Source organism: Ambystoma mexicanum, chromosome 7q, assembly GCF_040938575.1.
Source record: "Ambystoma mexicanum isolate Mex_15411 chromosome 7q, UKY_AmexF1_1, whole genome shotgun sequence".
Lineage (NCBI taxonomy): Eukaryota > Metazoa > Chordata > Amphibia > Caudata > Ambystomatidae > Ambystoma > Ambystoma mexicanum.
This window is the reverse complement of record NC_090941.1, coordinates 139,257,437-139,277,559: the sequence shown is the minus strand read 5'-3', so window position 1 is coordinate 139,277,559 and position 20,123 is coordinate 139,257,437. Positions and strand designations below refer to the sequence as shown.

At 46.6% G+C, this 20,123-nt stretch overlaps 1 protein-coding gene across 2 annotated transcripts in view; it reads left to right on the top strand.

The window, feature by feature from the left end:
* ABCC4 (ATP binding cassette subfamily C member 4 (PEL blood group)) overlaps window positions 1-20,123 on the top strand; it is a 2,280,107-nt gene that overhangs the window by 1,200,198 nt on the left and 1,059,786 nt on the right. For both annotated transcript variants that reach the window (XM_069639145.1, XM_069639144.1), the window contains exon 19: window positions 1,695-1,841. In XM_069639145.1, coding sequence (XP_069495246.1) covers window positions 1,695-1,841 — 147 coding nt within the window. The remainder of the gene's footprint in view (window positions 1-1,694; window positions 1,842-20,123) is intronic.

The following is a 20,123-nucleotide window of genomic DNA, read 5'->3' as shown; positions in this document are numbered from 1 at the left end:
GGGTTTTTAGCTCTCTTTTGTAAAACAGTTTAGGGATCATTTTGATGCTGCTCTTGATAAAACATTTAAATAGATTTCTGTTGTCTAAAGTGGTGACACGCACGATGAGCGAGTTCACCAAACCAGAGAAAGAGACAGTTATTTGCATCATAATCCCATATAACTTTTCTTAATTACAAAATAGAGTTCACTATACATTTCTAGCCAATAGGATCTCCCTTATCACCCAAGGGAATTAACCATTACTCGACATGTTTTTTTGGGGGCAGGTACATCCCTGGTTATTATTAGAAGAGCCTTTAATTAATGTAGTGAATGTTTGTAAGTGGTCGGCGATGACCTTTGCCCATCTTACTCTAGACCCTAAAAAATATTTCAATCTCATGTTGTTTAACTATGTTTTGTAGAATATAAACCACCTCAGATAAAATCATTCAGTTGAAGGATGTCTTCTCAGAAAATGTAATGCCGAGAGGTGCAGGGCAAGACTGTCCCTTCTCGGAATATTTACTTTCTTTTTAGAACTATTGGCTCAACTGTCTATGCTGGATACTGATATTGCGAGACGCCCAACATAAATGTCCATATTTGTCTACAGTATCAGTTTTTGCTAAATAACAAAAGTGAAATACTTAACAATATCATTAAGAACGTGCAGAGTTCAATAAGGTCTCCTGGTTCTAAATAGTTTATGCTGTATGTTTCTGAGTCAGTTACAGAACTAGTGAAAACATGTATTTGGATGGAAACACAATAAATCCAACAACCATTTCCTGTAACTATAGCATTTTATATCCATAAAATTTCAAAGGTCTTTTATATGAATCATGAAGCAGAGAGATGTGTGAAATCACCATAAATGAATTCCCCATAGATAGGGGTATTCAGAGCAAATTACTGAATAAAGAAACATTGGTATTTTGTGTATTTTGATGAGCCAATATGCTTTAAAGAGCAGGGCGGATCCCCCACTTGTTTGTTCTGTGAGGTATGTATGTTTATTGGGAGAGAGAATATTGCTGATCTGAAAACATTGTAACACCTGGTATTTGTTAAGGGGAAGAGGTTGCATGTTTTATATTAGACCATGTAATGCATGCAAGTCTCATTGTCGGGTATCTAACGTTGTTGAGAGCTATTTAACGAGCAGGCTACTTAAGGGTGTATGCTATTGCATGGTTTATTGATCCGTTCTTTTTGGATGCAGATTCAATTAATTCCATAAAATGCAATTTATGCTAATGTATGAAATATAAACTATTCATTTAAATTACCATTCATGTCTTCAAGAAGTCCAAAATGGGTGGTTGGTACAAATTTCAATTCCTGTAGGGATCCATTAAAATTGCTGCTCATGGCACACAACTGAATATTCAATTCCAGTCAATGTATAGCAAATACCCTGAGGTTCACAATGGTGGTAGGGTCGGTGCAGTAGAAAAGAAATATTCTGAATGCCATCTACACATTATACCTTTATCAAGGGTTTTAATATCCGAATAGAGTCATAAGTAGATGTTGCAAGTATTCAAGTGTTTATTTTAATTTGTACTTTTAGTGGTTTGGAGCAAAATCTCAGATAACTGCCAAATCTTAAATTCGGGGAAATTATGCATAAGAAATGTTTTTAATGTGTATATTTCAACATATGTATTCCTTCAGTGGTACAGTTAGAATGTTTCGTTTTTCGTTAGGTTTGACATTCGCCACAATCGTATTTGGCGTGTTGCGAAGTTTGCTGGTGTTCCATGTGCTTGTGGGGGCTGCACAGAATTTTCACAACCAGATGTTTCAATCCATTCTTCGCGCACCAGTTCTGTTCTTCGACAGAAACCCAATAGGTAAGCAGATAAAACCGTGTTATCATAATGTAAACTATTATTTGTGCAAGTCTAGTCTTTTGGTTTTTACCGATTCACACTCATGTTGTGCTTTCTTATTTGGCTCTATTGTGTTGCTTGAATTTGTATCACACATTTGTCAGCTAGATGAGCAACTGTAGCTATGTTTCTGCTGTCAATTCTGAAATTGTAATTTTGAGATATTAGGAAGACTATATTTTTTAATTTGAAAAAAAAAGTTCTTCTATAAACATAGAAGGCAAATTACCTTATATGGGTATTTCCCTTGGTTGTTCGGTGGCTGTGGAAAGGATCCTGTCTCACAGCATTACTATTTGTATCTACTAATAGTGTGTTATAGCACAAATTGCAGAATTATCAGGCCACATACACCCATGTGCAGTGGAGTGAATTCATGATTTTTGAGTTTAGTGTGAATTTCTGAAGCAAATACTGCCACTCCTTAACGAGTGGATCCACACGATTCAGAAAGGTTTACAGCATCTTTGTGAAGTGCTACACACCACGTTTGGCTGCCTCAGAATGCCAAATGAACAATGTAAGCCTAAAATGTGCAAATGTATGGATGCCCCTCTACAGAGAATGAACATTATAGAATAACATGATCTGTGGGATTGTTTCCACTTAAGAGGGTCTACAACGACATTTTAGATCACTTTACCATATAATAGGAAAAATATCCCTTTACATATCAGTCTGGTACCAATTACAAGGGCAGTCCAGCACCAGAATGCTGTGCTTGGAACAAGACTACCACTAGCAACCCCAGACACATGCTTTACCATGTTGGGCATCATCAGAGAGATGTGGCTAGGATACTTTGTCTCTGTATGCGTGGGGAACAGGGGTTCCATGTCTGTAGTACCCATTCGAGGGGATTGGGTCCTCCGACATATTCCATATCTATGACAGGTAATCACCACAGCTGTGCTGCTTCGGAAACTTTTTTCTGCGTCCTGCGTCGATGAGCCGTCGTCGAGGACCTCCTCCGACGTCATCCGATGTGATAAGTGGGACGCATGACGCCCGTAGCCTCAGTTCTGTTTTTTCCGCGAACGTGTTGCTTCGTGAATCTCGGTTAACGCCTCGACTCTTTGGAGTTCTGTTCTTCTCGGTTCTTCGAACCTGTTCGTTTTTGTGAAAAATCTCCTTCGTGTGAAGATGTCTTCTTCTTCGTCGTCGACCCCGCGTCCGGGCTTCAAGAAGTGCGGGGAGTGTGGGTCCAAGATGTCGGTGACGGACTCGCACGACGCCTAACTCTGGTGCCTCGGGGAGGCCCACGACACGGATGACTGTATCGACTGCCAGTCGCTCACGTCCAAAGCCTTACGTGAACGTAAGAAGAAGTTGTCGGCAGGTCGGGTGTCCAAGCCCCGGAAGTCGAAGTCTGCGGGGCTTTCGACAGATGATTCGAGAGGAGACTCTCCGCGTCATCGTCGGAAGTCTCGTGGGTCTCCTTCTAGGAGTCGGTCTCGCCACTCCTCGGCCTCTTCGAGGCATTCTCGGAAGCGCCGACAGCGCGGTCGTCTTCCAGGTCCTCTTCTGAGGACTCTGCCCGGCACGTCGCTTACCCCACCAGCCGTGCGACGCCGGAGGAATGGGCTTCCTTCAGGAAGAAAATGCTGGCGATTCTCGAGTCGCAGGGTACTAAGCCGTCCGCGCCCCTGAGTGGGGTCGGTCGTGAGAGGTCGAGAGACACCGCTCGCAAGAGTGGTCGGCACAAGTCACGGGAGAGGTCCCGTTCGGACAAGGGGACTCGTTCTCGACGTACCCGTTCCATGTCCCGGTCCTCGACGCGTTCGAGACCATGTGCACCTGTGATGTCTTCGAGGAAGACATCGACGTCTGAGGCGTCGAGGGCGTCGACAGGCTTTCTCGAGGCTCCGGCTCCTAGGAAGTCGTCAAAGCAGTCGACGCTCGGGTCGTCGAAGGACACGCTCGGAGCTCCGGCTTCGAGGACTGTGTCGACGCCGTCGATGCTGGCGGCGCTGCATCTGACGTCGACGCCGATTTACTCAACGTCGACGCCAATCCTCTCGGCGCTGATGCCTGTTCTCTCGACGCCGGTGCCGATTCACTCAACGCCCTCGACGCCTTTCGAGGCCGGGGTGTCGGAGGTACCCCGTGGCAAGGGGAACCCCCTAGGAAGGCTCTGGTTAAGAGCAAGCACTCTCGGGTGCCTTCTTTTCGCCACCTGGAATATATTTCGGAGGTGGGTGAGGATTCTGATGGCCTGGTTCCTAGTCAGGTTCCAGATGAAATTGTCTTGGGCCATAGTCAGTTTGACGATTTGAGGCAGTCACTGCATGATGCCAGTGGACTGGACACCTCTCCGGAGGTGGAGTTTTGTAGGCCTGAGCCTGGCTCTCATGCCGATTCCTCGTACCAGCGCCTTATGGCTAGGGTTTCCGAGTACTTAGGATGGTCTGCTCCCCCAGGGGAGTTTGTTCAGGATGATCTCACGGACATCCTTGATGTTGGTCCCCCAACTGACCCGGTACTGCCGTTTCATATGGCTCTACAGAGAAGGGTGGCGGCTTGGACTGCTCCGGAGAGTCTCCCGGCGGTGGGCAGGTCCTTGTCGCGAAAATACCGTCCAGCCAGTAGCGACCCCTGCTACTTGACCAGGCACCCCACTGCGGAGAGTTTGGTGGTGCAGGCGGCCACGGCCCCGGCAAAGCAGGCGTCGTACCCTACCATCCCTCCTGATAGGGACGACAAACGTTTTGATGGCTGGGCGAAGAAAGTGTTTTCTTCTGGTGGTATGGCGCTTCAGGCGGCCAACTCCATTTGTGCCTTGTCTCGTTTCACACACACTCTGTGGAACTGTGTTGCGTTAGCGCCTGAACATATTCCCGAAGGGGACGAACGTGATGGTTTCCTTGCTATGGTCCAGGATGGTAAGGATGCCATGTGTGAGTCCGTTCAGTCGGGTTTGGACATGGCTGAATGCGTCAGCAGGTCCATGGCGGCGAGCAGCGTGATACGCAGGTTTACGTGGTTGCGGAAGTCGGGGTTTGCTCCTGATGTGCAGTCCCGGTTCCTCAACATGCCCTTTGACGGTGAACACCTTTTTGGCAGCAAGGCTGATGAGAGCCTTGAGAGGTTGCAGACCTCAAAAGCTGCAGCAAAGTCGTTGGGCGCTGCAGTTCGCCAACCTCCGCCTTTTCGTCCTAGGGGACAGCAATGGAGGGGTGGTTCCTTTCGCTATTACTCGTCCTTCAGTAAAGCAAGAGGAGCTGGCAGTCAAAGAGGCCAACGCAGGGGTACCAGAGGTGGACGACAGGGCCAAGGCCGCTCGGGCAGTTGCCTCTTTGTCCTCAGGTAACGCCGCAGCCGCTACCACTCAGTCATGAGGCCATATCGCCTGGTTCGCCGGTTGGGGGAAGGCTGGCGCAGCATCTTGTAGAGTGGCGTGCCATTACTTCAGATGTGTGGGTTCTGGAGATCATAGCCCACGGCTACTGTCTTCCCTTTCGGCACAGGCCTCGCGACAATCCACCGGGGAACCTCTCTTTGCAGAGTCCGGATCCGCTCCTTGCGCAGGAAATTCAAGCCCTGCTGGAGAAAGGCGCCATAGAACTGGTGCCTGTAGGGGAGAGGAACAAGGGATGGTATTCCCCTTATTTTTTGATTTCGAAGAAAGACGGTGGATTGAGACCCATCATGGACTTGCGCTGTTTGAACAAACTCCTCAGGAAGGACAAGTTCAAGATGGTTACTCTCTCTCAAGTCCTCCAGGCCCTTCAGCTTCAGGACTGGTTGGTGTCTCTCGACCTCAAGGATGCTTAATTCCATGTGCCGATCCATCCCAAGTACAAGAAGTACCTGAGGTTCGCGGTTGGCGACTCGCATTTTCAGTTTCGGGTCCTGCCGTTCTGATTGACCTCCGCCCTGAGGGTTTTCACCAAGCTCATGGGGGTGGTGGCAGCGCATCTCAGGCAAGGGGGGATTCACGTCTACCCCTACCTGGACGATTGGTTGATCAGGGGGAGCTCTCCCAAGCAAGTCCTGGATCATCTGTCCGTCACCTGCTACTCCCTTCACAGGCTGATCTTCTCCCTCAATTTAAAGAAGTCCCATTTGACGCCAACACAGCGGCTCCAGTACATCGGAGCAGTGCTCGACACTTCCCTAGGGCAGTGTTTTCCTCCCCAAGTGAGGGCTCTTCACATTCAGCAGATGGTGCACAAGTTTCAGCATGCCCAGACGCTCCCAGCGTTAGAGTTCTTGAGGTTGCTCGGCCTCATGGCATCCTGCATTCTTCTGGTGCCAGAGGCTCGCCTGCGGATGAGATCTTTGCAGTGGGCACTCAAGATGCAATGGTCGCAGTCCTCTTGCAGGATGTCGGACCCGGTTCAGGTGCCGCCCTCGGTCGCCCGGGACCTTCTGTGGTGGGCCGTCGAAGGCAACTTGATGAAGGGTGCTCCATTTTGGCTTCCCTGGCCGGAGGTGACGATCGTGATGGATGCATCCCTCACGGGATGGGGAGCTCATGCCAACGGGCTGACAGTCAGCGGTCGTTGGTCTCCGTCGGAGTCCAGACTCCATATCAATCTGTTGGAGCTGAGGGCCGTCAGGCTAGCCCTGAAGGCTTTTCTGCCGACTGTGCGAGGAAAGAATGTCCTTATCCTGACGGACAACACAGTGGCCATGCACTACCTCAACAAAAAGGGGGGGGCAGGGTCACTTCCTCTGTGCAGGGAGGCGATGAAGCTCGAGTTCTGGGCCATCCAGCAGGAAGTTTCGATCTCAGCAGTTCATCTGGCCGGAGATGAAAACGTGACGGCGGATGCTCTGAGCAGGCAGAGCACGATCTCTCACGAGTGGGAGTTGGCTCAGGAGATTCTCCTGGAGATCTTCGCCCTTTGGGGGACCCCTCAAGTGGATCTCTTCGCCTCCAGTGTCAACCGGAAGTGCGAGAGGTTCTGCTCGCGGGAATTTCCTCCAAAAGGAGCCTTAGGAGACGCGTTCGTGGTGGAGTGGTCATTCCCGCTGCTGTACGAGTTTCCTCCAGTCCCCGTCAAGTGCTGCGGAGGTTACGGAAGTTCGGTTCCCGGATGATCCTCATTGCTCCGCCGTGGGCTCGGAGGTTGTGGTACCCGGACCTTCTCGACTTGTCCATCTGCCCTCCACGTCATCTTCCCTACCAAGACGATCTGCTCTCACGGGAGGGGGGTCAGGTTCTCCATCCAGAGGTCAGATCCCTCAACCTTCACGCTTGGCTTCTGAAAGGTTGAGGTATAAGGATTGGGACCTCCCTGAAGACGTGATGGAGGTGTTCCTCTCGGCCCGAAGGCCAGCAACAAAGTCTCTGTACCGTTGCTGTTGGCGTAAGTTCTGCGACTGGTGCAGAGTTCAGAATGTGGATCCTTTTGGATGTGACATCCCCATGGTTCTGTCCTTTTTACTTTCTTTGGCCCACAAAGGCTTGCAAGTGGGTACCATTAAAGGTTACCTGGCAGCGCTGTCCATCTTTAAGCGCTCGTCTGAAGAGTGTTCCTTCTTTAAAATCCCTTTAATTTCACAGTTCTGAAAGGGCTCACTAATGTGTTCCCTCCGTCACCTTTCCTGGTGCCCGGTTGGGATTTAAACCTATTTCTTAAGTTTCTTATGGGTGCTCCGTTTGAGCCTTTGCATTCTTGCCCTTTGAGGCTGTTAACTCTGAAAACTGTGTTTTTGGTTGCGGTTACTTCCGCTCGCAGAGTGAGTGAGTTACAGGAACTTTCAGTCAAGCCACCCTTCACTGTATTTCATAAGGACAGGGTTGTCCTTAGTGTTCGTCCTTCTTTTCTTCCGAAGGTGGTTTCGGAATTTAATTTGGCCCAGAAGGTTGTTCTTCCGGCATTCTATCCTCCTCCGCATCCTGGTAAGGAAGAGGAGAGGCTCCATAGGCTTGATCCTAGGAGAGCTTTAAGCTTTTATATTTCTCGCATGTCCCGGGTCAGAGTGGACGATCAACTCTTTATTGGTTATGCTGGAAAGCGTTTGGGGCAGGCTGTGACGAAACAGACTTTGTCTCGCTGGATTATTTTGGCCATCTCGGAGTGTTACCGCTTGGCGGGTAAGGTCCCGCCGGCTGGCTTGCGGGCCCATTCTACCAGGGGTGTATGGCTGCATCTACTGCCCTGCTATAGGGGTGTTCCTATTCGCAACATCTGTGATGCAGCCACCTGGGCTTCTGTACATACATTTGTACGTCACTATTCCCTCGATTCCATCCGAGGACAGGATCTGGCCTTTGGCAAGGCGGTCCTTTGCTCTGCTATTTGGCAATTCTAAATTTTGATTCTAAATTCTTTCCCTCCTCCTTGCTCTGGTACTGCTTTGGGAGTCTGTCATAGATATGGAATACGTCGGAGGACCCAATCCCCTCGAAGAACAAGTTACTTTCTTACCTGGTAACGTTCTTTTGATGGGATGGTCCGACGACGTATTCCATATCGCTCCCTCCCTGCCTTCCCCGCTGCAGAATTTCTTTTGCGATTGCAGCTTACGTTCCGCAAGGCTTTGTGTCTGACTGGCAGTTGACTAATGTTCCACGTTCTGGGGGAAAAAACTACAACTGAGGTTACGGGCGTCGTGCGTCCTACTTATCACATCGAATGACGTCGGAGGAGGTCCTCGACAACGGCGCATCGACGTCATCGACGCAGGACGCAGACGCCAAAAAAAGTTTCCGAAGCAGCACAGCTGTGGTGATTACCTGTCATAGATATGGAATACGTCGTCGGACCATCCCATATAAAGAACGTTACCAGGTAAGAAAGTAACTTGTTCTACTAACTTAGGGTGAAAACCAAAGTGTTTCAAAAATTGCAACAATATGGGAGTTCCTCTATTGACAATGAACATGGACAAATACACTGTTTTATGTGATGGTTTCGTCTCAGAAAGCAAAAGAAAGAGGTTATGGCTGGGAGGTTTAGAATGAATCTTAAACCTCTAGCAATTACTCTTGGCACCCCTCCAGACCCTCGTTCTTCGCCTGCCAAGCCTTTACAGAAAGGGGAAAGACCATACGCCAATCAGGCTTGGTCACACCCCCAAAGGGGCAGTCCAGCCCAAACTGATAGATCACATGCCTTCTGCACAAGACCACAAGCATCGCCAGACATGTTTCGGCCTCATTGGGCATCATCAATGAGGAGTAGCTTGGGTCTCTATGCCCAGCAGGCATGGGACCCACAACTGGGTATACCTTTCCCCCTCAGTGTGACAAAGCAAACCAAAGAGGTGATGGCTGATGACTGGAAGGTCAAATCACATTTTACCTTTTGGTACCTTACCAGAGGAGAAATTGCCTTTTGCATATCATTTTGGCCCCGACCCACAAGGGCAGTCCAGCACGGAAATGATAGGTGATTCTCCTCTGAACATACCAACAACACAACACACGATATTGCATTGTCTTTCATCAACCGAGTAATGTGGCTGGGGTGCTGTGTATCTCTAGGCACAAAGAGCAAGGGGTCGATATATGGATTACCCAGACCTAATTAGGGTAAATCCCCATGTGTTTCAAAATTAAACGTGGAAGGTCTTCTGCTGAGAAGGAGCATAGCTAATTAATCTCACTCATTGCTTCTAGTCTATATAGAAGAAAAAAGACCTGGGTTTGCCTTCAGCCTATGTGTTTTTTCTAATGTTGTGCAGTTAATACATTTTGTGCAGGTTTCGTGTCTGATACTTCAGTAGTCCTTAGTTTGCAATTCCACGTCGCTTGGTATAACATGCTAAATTAGTAAATATCATTCGTTGTAATTCCTGTATTGCACTTTCTATTCTATTACGAGGAGCCCAGAAAGCTATATCTATTGTTGAGGCAAGTTATAGGGTAGTGGTACCCAGAGACTATACATTCTTTATTTAGAAATGCCATGAAATCTATTAATGTTGGTACTATACAATATCCTAAACTGAAATCTCATAGCTGATGAAAGCTAGCACCGTATGTTTTTCATGCATTTCTGAAACTTAGCTCTTCTGTTGTTCAAAGTTCACAGTGGCAGGAATTCTATAGTTTTGCAGGTAAAACTAAAAAAGGACATCCTCCTGAAGTAGCTTTCTGAATCTGGTGACCTCTACTTTGTGGAAATAGTTAATTTAATCATTAGACTTTAGATATTATGTTCCCATTTCATTAATAGAAAATGTAGGCCTGTGGCATGAGGAGTAGGAGTCAAAGGGGTGGCATGTTTCAGCAAAACATTATTAAGATTTGAACAAAATAACCTAGCTCTCCCTATTTTTAAAGGGTTATCCCTACCTAAACCAATAATAACTTGGGTGCCTGCCGTCAGGATATCTATTCAAATAAAAAAGTATATGTCCTCTATCCAAAACCTACTCTCAACCTATCACTAATTTACAAAAAGTGCTCAACATCCAAGGGGGAATAGTACTAGGAGAATGATTCCCCTTTCCTGGTAAATTAGCTCAGTCTTTATCTCTTTTCCAGCAACCCTTTGCTTTAGCTTCTGATTCAACAAGGAAAGTGTGGTCAGGAGAATGACACCCTTCTCCGGACCCACCTTTCACAACCTTGAGGGCTGTTTTGGGATTTATTTTAGCAATAGTCTTCATGAGTCTCTTTATTTCTTCCTAAGGGCTTCCGAAAACTTGCTTTTTCAGTTCCAGTAATTCTTCCTAGTCTTGCGAAATTCTGTAGCCTACCTCCAGAGAGCTCTTGTTGTCTAATCTCCTCTATAATCTTATTCACATTATCACTATGATGGAGATTCCTCCCAATACACTCTTCATTCTTGAATCCTGGAATATCACTATTATGATGAGGGAAATTCAGCCTGATGCTCTTTTGGCTTTTCATTCTCTGGGGATCACTACTGTGATGAGGGACATTTCTTCTAAGCTTTTCTTGATTCTGAGTAGCACTACTGTGACTAGGGATATTACCCCTTGAGCTTCTCTGGACCCTGGAGCTGCCACAAACCCCTACCGGATCTCCCGCTGTCCCCGTTACCTGTAGTGTTTCAGGACTGTGTGTCTGGTTCTTCCTGCGGTTTTGGGCTGACTCTTGTAGCTTCAGTGTCTCCTGCCATCTTCACTCTGCTCCCAGATTCATCCTTGCTGCTCAGCAGAGACTTGGACCACACGGCTCCAGTGCAGTTATGGTACCACACGGTCCCCCTCCTTAAGGTCACGCTACTGTTGGTTTCTCTCTTTCTTCACTTTGTCAGGAGCTTGGCTTCCAACGTCGGGCCCTGCTGACCGTTCCTCAACATCCCAACCAATGGGGATCAGCGTCCTTGCAGCTTCATGTTCTCTGGTTCGAACTTCCCGGGCTCGGCTAGCTTCACGCTGACTGCTCTCCCTTCTTCCTAGTCCTTTCTCATTCTTCGTATTTGTATTATGTCTTTATTTATCATTTTTTAGCACTTTCGCCAAAGGGCTTTACAAAAGGTTAAAAACAAACGGCACAATAATTGCCAATGATGAGAACAATCAATTTAGGCAGTCCAGAGAGAAAGAAGGAGGTGAGCTTTTAGTTGAGAACTAAAAATGTTATAGGTTGTAGAAGTACCAACAGAAAGTGGAAGAGCATTCCAGTTTTTAGGAGCAATGAGTGATAAAGAACGGAAACAGAAGCACAAGGTGGCTTAGGCACAGAAAGAAGAAATATAGATTTAGAACGTGAAGCTCCTAACGTAAACAAGAAGGAGAATAAAGAGAGACAAAAGAGCAAAGTTAGTAGGGAGCCAGAACATGTAGGGCTTTGTAAACCAGGCAAGGGAAGTGAAACGTAAGATAAAGATCAAAAGAAAGCATAGAAGCAGAACAAAAAGAGGAAGTCACAAAAGAACGCCAAGGTAACCGAAACAGAAGAGGAATAACGGAATTGAACACAGAACGTAATGGAGTGTGATAGGTCTTAGGGAGACCAAAGAAAAGAACTGAGCAATAATTGATGCGAGAAAAAAACAGAGAATGGATCAAGAGTTTGGTTGCCTGAAACTAAAGAAAAGACCAAGCACGCAGGCGATTATAGAGATGAAAACGAGCAATATGAGCCGTATTAGAAATAGGAAGAGAAAAGGAAAGGGATGGGTTAAAGACCGTGCTAAGTTTGAGTGGAAAAACAGATGGTGTAAAAAGAATACTGGAGGGGGTAAAACGGGGGAATGAGGAGGAAACAAAATAACCTTTGTCTTAGAGGGATTAAGGTAGAGGAAGCTAGAAGCCATCCAGGACTTGATAGCAAGCAGGAAGGAACATTATTTTGAAGAGGCGAAGAGAATTTGGAAAAAGAGAAAAAGATCTGGGAATCGTCAGCATAAAAGTGACAAGACAATTTTATTGAAGAGATAGGATCAGACAGCGAAATAGTATATAAAGAGAAAAGAAGAGGCCCTAAAACAGAGCCCTGTGGAACACCATAGAGAAGTGGGTAGGAAGAGGAGAAGCCCAGGAAACAGAGTATGTGCGGTCAGCCAGATAAAAATGAAACCACTTAAGAACAAAAGAGTTGAACTAGAAAGTAAAATATTGATTGACTGTATAGAAAGCAGCTGAAAGATCAAGTAAGATATGAACACAGATATGAACAGAGGAGAGTCGATTGTATCTAGCAGAGAGTAGAAAATTAGATGCATGAAGTAGAGCAGGCTCAGTGAAGTGAGCAGGACGGAACCCAGATTGTAATGGAGGAAGAAGAGTGTTAAGATAAAGAAAACAGCGTCTTCGTCAAGAGCAGCAGGCCTTGACGGTCTTACTAACTGGATGTTTAAACAAAACATAAATGAATGGGCTCTAATCCTCAACAATGCATTTCAGCACATCTTACACACCAAATGTTTACCAGATTCTTGGCGCTCGTCCGTGATTATCCCTATTTATAAGAAGGGTGATCGCATGGACGCTAAAAGCTATCGTCCGATAGCATTATTGGATGCCCCGGGGAAGCTGTTTACCAAGTTAGTATTAAGAGATTTTGTTCTTTGGGCATCGGCAACTGGTCAACGTGATCCAGCACAAACTGGTTTTGTGGCTGGTCTGGGCACTAGTGTTAATTTACTAACTTTAAATGCTATCCGACAACAAGCTCAGTGTAAGAGACAGCCTAGATATTTTGCATTTGTGGACTTACATTCCGCTTTTGATTCGGTTTCAAGACCTAAACTTATCAACAAGTTAATCAAAGCGGAATGTCCCCCCACTCTTATAGACATCATTTTTGCATTACATTCAAAAACCAAGATCTTTGTAAGATTAAATGCTGAAGGTCTCCTGTCATCGCCTGTTTATACGTACAGAGGGTTAAAACAAGGATGCAGCTTAGCGTCAGCCTTGTTCAACTTTTTTATTAACGATGTTCGCTGGATCTTTACTAAAATAGCGGCTGACGCTCCAATACTGAATGGTGTTAAAATTAGTGCATTATGGTATGCAGATGACCTTGTTCTTGTGTCAAAAACACCCAGTGGTCTACGTAATCTTCTGTCAGCACTTTGCAGCTATTTCAAAGAAAATGAATTATTTGTAAATACTGCTAAAACTCAGATTGTTACGTTTATCCCTAAAGGTTTACGCAAGCATCTATTAGAGTGGCAAATTGAGACAACCCCCATAAAGATAGTTCCAAATTATGTCTATTTGGGTGTTATTTTTGATGGTTGTCCCATTGCAGACTCACAGTTGAATAAAATTAAACAAAAGCTAACCATGGCAATTTGTCAGACCCAAATAATTGTATCTAAGTATGGCAAATTTACACTCAAAGCAGCTCTTCTGTTTTGGAATCAAAATGTTGTCCCAACTATTCTTTATGGCATGGAAACGCAAATTTTACCAACTGCATTTCTTAACCGCTTAGAATCCAAATTTTGGCGAGCCATCTTGCATCTACCGCAATGTATTCCTGGGGCAATGATGCGTTATGAATTGGGCTTAACCTCATTAAGTGCCCATCATAATTGGCGCCTATGCGCTTTATTGCGTAAATGTTTGCTTTCAACACAGGACAATTCTGCCTTGTCGGCCATCTCCAGTTACATACTAAACTCAGCAGAAAAATTCCCGAAACAGTGGTCTTCAAATGTTCTCTCTATTATGGTAAAGGCCGATATTTCTTTGAGCCTTTTATTAGATCATCCAGAGAGAGCAAAGAAGAAAGTCCACATGATGGACTGGATTGAAACCCGAGTAAAGTGTTTAACCTATAGAGACTTTGATCCTGCAATATTTGGTCCTAAATCTTATAAAGACATTGCCTCGTACCTGTGCCTGTCGCCTTCTTCTGCTATTAGATCTGAGATCCTGAGGCTGCGGTTTAACATCTGGCCCACTAGGGAAGTCAAAGTAAGAAGGAGACAAATCACATCAGACTTTAATTGGTGCAGGTTTTGTCGAAACACAACAATTGTTGAAACCTTGCAACATTTACTATTGGAGTGCACAGCCCCTAAACTTCTGAGTTTAAGAAATATGCACTTTGCTAAATATTTTGTGTATTTTTCACAAATAGACCCAAGTAATAGATGGGTCGCTCTGGCTGCAACTGAATGTATGGGTATAAGGATTGCTACTATCAATTTTTTAAAATCTCTAAACCTGGAATGATTGATATACACCATGTTAACCAACACTTTTAAATTGTGAAAACTTGATGTGGAAGATGGTTGTAATTGTAAACGTTTGTTTTATTGATTTAATGTTTTTACTTAAGCAAGAATGGATTTTTGTAACATGTATAAAATTGAAAAAGTTGTTGTAATACAACTATATTCAATAATAAAAAAAAAAAAAAAAAAAAAAAAAGATAAAGAAAAGAGGAAACTTGAGCATAGATTACTCGTTCGAGAAGTTTAGATGAAAAGGGGAGCAAAGAAATTGGATGGAAATATGACGCCAGAGAAGGATCTAGCGTAGATTTCTTAGGAAAAAGAATAATAACAGTGTACTTGAAATAACTCTTTATTTCCTGGGGCTGGATCCTCCCCAGCGTCAAGTCCAAGTCCCTTTTTTTCATTGTTCAAGCAATATTTAGGCCTCCTTGAGACCCACTTGTCTCAGTACTATGGTCAGTTGTTGAGGTGATGGTTGGGCTTCCTGGGCCAACTCTTCTCAGTACTCCTTCAAAGTAATCTGTTATTACTCTGCAGGTCTCTTTGGCTATTCTTTGTCTGAGTCATATGGATGTGCCGATCAAAGACATAGTAAACCTTACCAAAACAGACAGTAGTGTTCTCAGGGATTTCTGATGGGCACTTAGTCCCAAGGAAACAGGGGTCCGGGAGTTCCTTCACGGAACAGGAGTCTTTTTCCACATGGGGGGGGGGAGAGTTTCCCTGTGAGGTCCCGATTCCCACAAACCCTAGGGGGGCTTTTGGGCAGCGGACTCACTTCCCTAGGCTCATAGAGAAGGGGTCCCCCTGGGGAGAACTGACATGATCCCATGAATCATTACAGTTCTTTAATTAAAAATAGATTTATGAACCATAAACATAGTAAATTATCCCACTCTCTGCAGGCAGCCAGTGTAAGAAAGTAAGTACATGGAAGATATGGTCTGGCTGTACTATCTGAAGATGGAGTTGCGCAACTGTATTTTGCACTCTCTGAATGCAAGAAATCTGATGTGTTGAAATATTCGAGGTGTGACAATACTAAGGTTTTAATCCTGGAAAGAATGTTTTAAAGTTATAGAAAACATTTTTGACCACTCATGCCACCTACAAGCCCATAGAAATGTTGGAATCAATCAGGACCCAAAGGTTCTTAATGAGGTGAATGGCTTTGGCCGCTAGCCCAGACTCCATGGCCAAATCTTTGTATGCCATGTAGCCAGAGGAGCTCTGACTATTAGTATATCTGTTTCTCCAGCATTGGATCTTTCATGGATTCACATGCTTAGAATATTCCCCGTCGTCAGGCTGGGAACCCTCTGTATATCTATTAAGACGTTTTCCATAGGAAAAATGTTGACACTTCTGTGTCCTATCTACGTCATTTTGGGCCTTTTATGCACGAGCGAATAGGATGTACTGTATAAATAGCCCCGCCCCCACGGCTCCCTTCAGATTTCAACCGTCTCCAAAGTAGCGGGAGCACCTCGTGTTTTCTACTCTTTACAAGGTTGAATTTTGTCTTTCTTTCCCAATGTCTGGGAAGGCGTTGTTCTGCTCGTGTGCCACGTGCGGACTGAAGAAAGTCTACGAAGGTGATGTGTTGTTGGATTGCCTTTATTGTCTCCACACGCATCATTCTGCGGACAGCTGTAAGATTTGTAAGGGATTCTCGCAGAAGACGCTGAAAGATCGTAATAGGCGGCTGGTGACGTGGCTGAATGAAGGGACCTACCCTTCATCGGAGGTAGGATCTGCACACAGTCTGGTATCGAGGCCTAAATCTTCGGTAGTTCATCGCCGCTCTGTATTTGCAGAGCCTCTGGTGAAGAAGCCACGTTCTACAGAGGAACATCCCTCGGAGAAACATCCGGCGAAAGAATCCTCTTCGTCATCAAAACATGGTCAAGACCGCCAACAAGGAAAATCTTCCTCTTCATCTTTGTCGAAAAAAGACAGGAAAGATCCTTTAAAGACCTCCTCCTCAGAAGACCATCACAGGTCTTCCTCGACTAGAGACTCGACGAAGCATAGGTCTAGCTCAAAAAAGGCGGGATCGCCTAAAGAGCCTGCGTCACAGCCACCACCGTCGTCAACAGGAGTTCCGTCGTCAACGGGCTTATTACCACCAGCGCAGGCAATACCTGCAGTGGCTTCGTCGACCCCAGCAGCGACAATTGAAGGGGCTCCGAGATTGACATTGTCAACGGTGTATCCGCCAGAGGTTTGGCAACCCGGCAGTATACGATGCAGTTTTGCCAGATACCCTATTGCAGCAGGAATCGGCTTTCTCAATATCCTCAATGGAGGAAGACAGTGAACAGATTGTTGGTCCAACTGATCTTGGGTTGCAAGGTGTTGGCATGTCGACGATCTCGTGAATGCAAAGTGTCCCCGTTACATCGTCTTTACTAAATCCTCAGTCGGTGTTATCCTTGCAGGTGTTGACCACGCTACAGTCTCTGTTGAGCCAATTCGACGCAATGTTACCCCCCATAGGTGTACCTACAGAGATACCGGCTATACCTGCCGATGACAAACCAGGTCCCTCTCCGCGGTCAACAACCGGGTTGCCGGCCTCCCATCCGGTTAGCGAGGACCTGTCATGATGCCTACCCCCGGGGACCCAGACCAAGTCCAGCAACCCCGGAAGCAGGCATCAGGTTATACTAAGCAAACCCAACAACCCCTGCTAAGGGGCTATTTGGGTGCAGTCCTGGCGCCTATGGCGCCGGGCTCATACAGAGAGTCAGTCCTGGCGCCATAGTCGCCAGGCTCATAGATTAAAACTTACTTGATGCAGACCATGCTGCAAGAGCTCCAAGCCAAAGGAGGCTTGGAAGGGACTACTTTACCTAAGGGACTATTTTTTACTCTGGTGGGGCTGGGGAGGAATACTTACCTGGGACTACTTTGGAGGCTATTTAAACCACGCCCGAAGAGCACCACACGCTTCGCGTTATTCTGCATCCAGCAGCCTAACGCTCACCATGCCTGCAAGTCTGCATCCAGTCTCCTGCCACGCCCGCCTCGAGTCCGGAGCTCTAAGAAAAAGGGGAGAGAAGGAGAAAAGGTTAGAACAAGAGCAATACCTTTGATCCTTACCTGAATTCCCGATCCATCGCGCCTTCGAGCTGGAAGAAAGAAGTTATTTTATGCGCGTCGCCTCGCCTGCAGCAGCGCCGCGCTGAACTCACCGGCCTTCACAGCATCTTCACATTCCACCGCATCCTTCTGCATGCTACCGCCACACTCCGGCACCTAAGGGGAAGACAAGAACAGCAAGGTGAGCCAAGGGAATACATAGAGGCAATATTAGTTACCCCCCATAGACTTACCTGATTTTACCACCGGGTTTACTATTCCTCTTCACGGGTCGGCGCAGCTTCCACTGCATCCTCGCTGAACCCCGGCCCCTAAGGGGAACAAAAGGACAGCAAGGTGAAACAAAGGGACAAACAAGGGGAAACCTCCTCACCACAATAGACTTACCTGATTTTACCGCCGGAGGCATTATTGCCAGAGACTTCATATTTTCTCTTAGCGCCCGAATAAGGGAGAAAGCAACAGGTTACATATTGACATTATTTTACCGAACTGTGTTGGATAATACAAATCCTTACCTGAATGTTACCGGTTGCCACGAGGAACTCTTCGCTAGGGTCAAGCTGCAACCTGCATGGAATCGGACAAGAGTGAAAGTCAGACATTTGAACTCTTACGAACTACATACTTGCGGCGTCTTGCCGGGAATCTCTGAGTCAATATTGTTCTGGAACTCACCAATTCCTTCGAGCCAGTGAAGCAACTGGTTATCAACGCGCCCCAATGCAGGATGGAGAGCTCATCTTTCCAAACCATCAGGTGAGACTAAAAGAGGGGACATCAAAGGTGATCAGTGGGGAGAACAGCGGGAGTGGGGGAGGGTTCACACTCAACTCAACGGGTCGTTAATTCCCTTTCTCCATTTGCAGAAGAATATTCCTACGGGCCAAGCAAACAAAGCTAGATGGGCCAGTCCAGTCTGTCACCTCGGCACTACGCGTCACATTGGTGGAGGCCGCAGCTGTCCAGTTCAGATTGACGCCCCTGTGGGAGCCAGGAGAGCGTAATAGGAGCCTCCACGCTCACACCCGGAAGAAGGGGAATTGCAAGATTCAGAGTCAGACCAAGGACCAGAGAATCTTTTTCGGACATATCATCGTCCCCTTCGAGAGATCCTACATGGGAATCGTAGGCAGAAGTGGAATCTCCTAGAAGCCCGGCTCAACCGTCGCCACCAGATGACATTGGCTCCTGTATTGAATTTGGTCTGACCCCGGAGGAGGAAAAGCAGGAATGCTTCTTGTTTGACCATATGGGGAAGAGGAGTAAGTCAGTCTTCTTGGTTCCCATTCGGGACCACATCCGGCAGAAAGGCTTGCGAACCATGCGCCATCCATTTTCGGAACCTGCAATCAAGGGCAGGTTGGAAATGAAGATCAAAGCCCCGGATTCTACTCCTAAATGTTTGACTGCACAGCCCTCCCTGGAATTGGTAGTGTCCGCAGCAGCTGCCAGAAAAGCCAGATCGCAGCATAAGTGTACAACACCTCCGAATAATGAAGCTAGAAGGCAGGATGCCTTTGGTAAGAAGGTCTTTTCAGTAGGAGCGATAACGGTCAAGGCGGTTAACTCGCTGGCTCTCATGGCAAGATACGACTGTGAGATGTGGCATCGTTTGGCCCCCATCCTGGAACACCTGCCTGAGGAGCACAGAAAAACAGCCATGTTGCTGGTCCATGAGGGGGAAGAGGCATCAAGCCACTCGATCAACATCGCCGTGGACTTGGCCAGATCCGGTTTCAAACAAATAAACAACAGAGTGGTTTTGAGAAGACAAGCCTGGCTGAAATGTACGAACTTTAGACCGGAGGTCTAATATAAGGTGCTTGATATGCCATGTGAGGGTGAGGAGTTGTTTGGGGTGAAAGTGGACGAGACCTTAAAAGGCATGGAGAAAGATTTGGACACGGCAAGGTCGCTCTGAGCCCTACAGAGTGGTAGAGCATTTTGGTCTTTTCGCCCCTTCCACGGAGCTTTGGGGAATTCCCGATTTGTGGTATCCAGGGACCGGAGTTTCAACAAGTCACCATACTCCTCCCAAGGTTATAGGCGAGCTGTCCAAGCGGCACGAAGAGGCCGAGACTACCAGGCTTCGAGGAGAAGAGGAGGATCTTCTTTGTCCACCAAAAGCAAGCGGTCAAAGTCCCAACAATGACAAGCTTCAGGACATCCTGGGACTAGAGTCCCGTCGCGTCGACGAGTGGGAAAGCATAACATCAGACCATTGGGTGTTGGACACGGTTAAACTAGCCCACTCTTTGCAGTTCCAAGAATATACCATCGCACATTCCACCTGTCTATTCAGCACAACCCCATCTTCAGATATTACAACAGGAAGTGTTGGTTATGCTGCAAAAAGGGGCTATAGAATTTGTTCTGGTGGCCGAGAGAGGTCGGGGAGTTTACTCCCATTACTTTGTGGTCAAAAACCCAATGGCAAGTGACGACCCATTCTGGACCTTCGAGCTCTCAACAAGACTCTGCAACGCCTGAAGTTCAAAATGCTTACGCTTCAGGAGGTCATCCGATCTATACACCTGGGGGACTTTCTGGCGCCGTTAGACCTACAAGA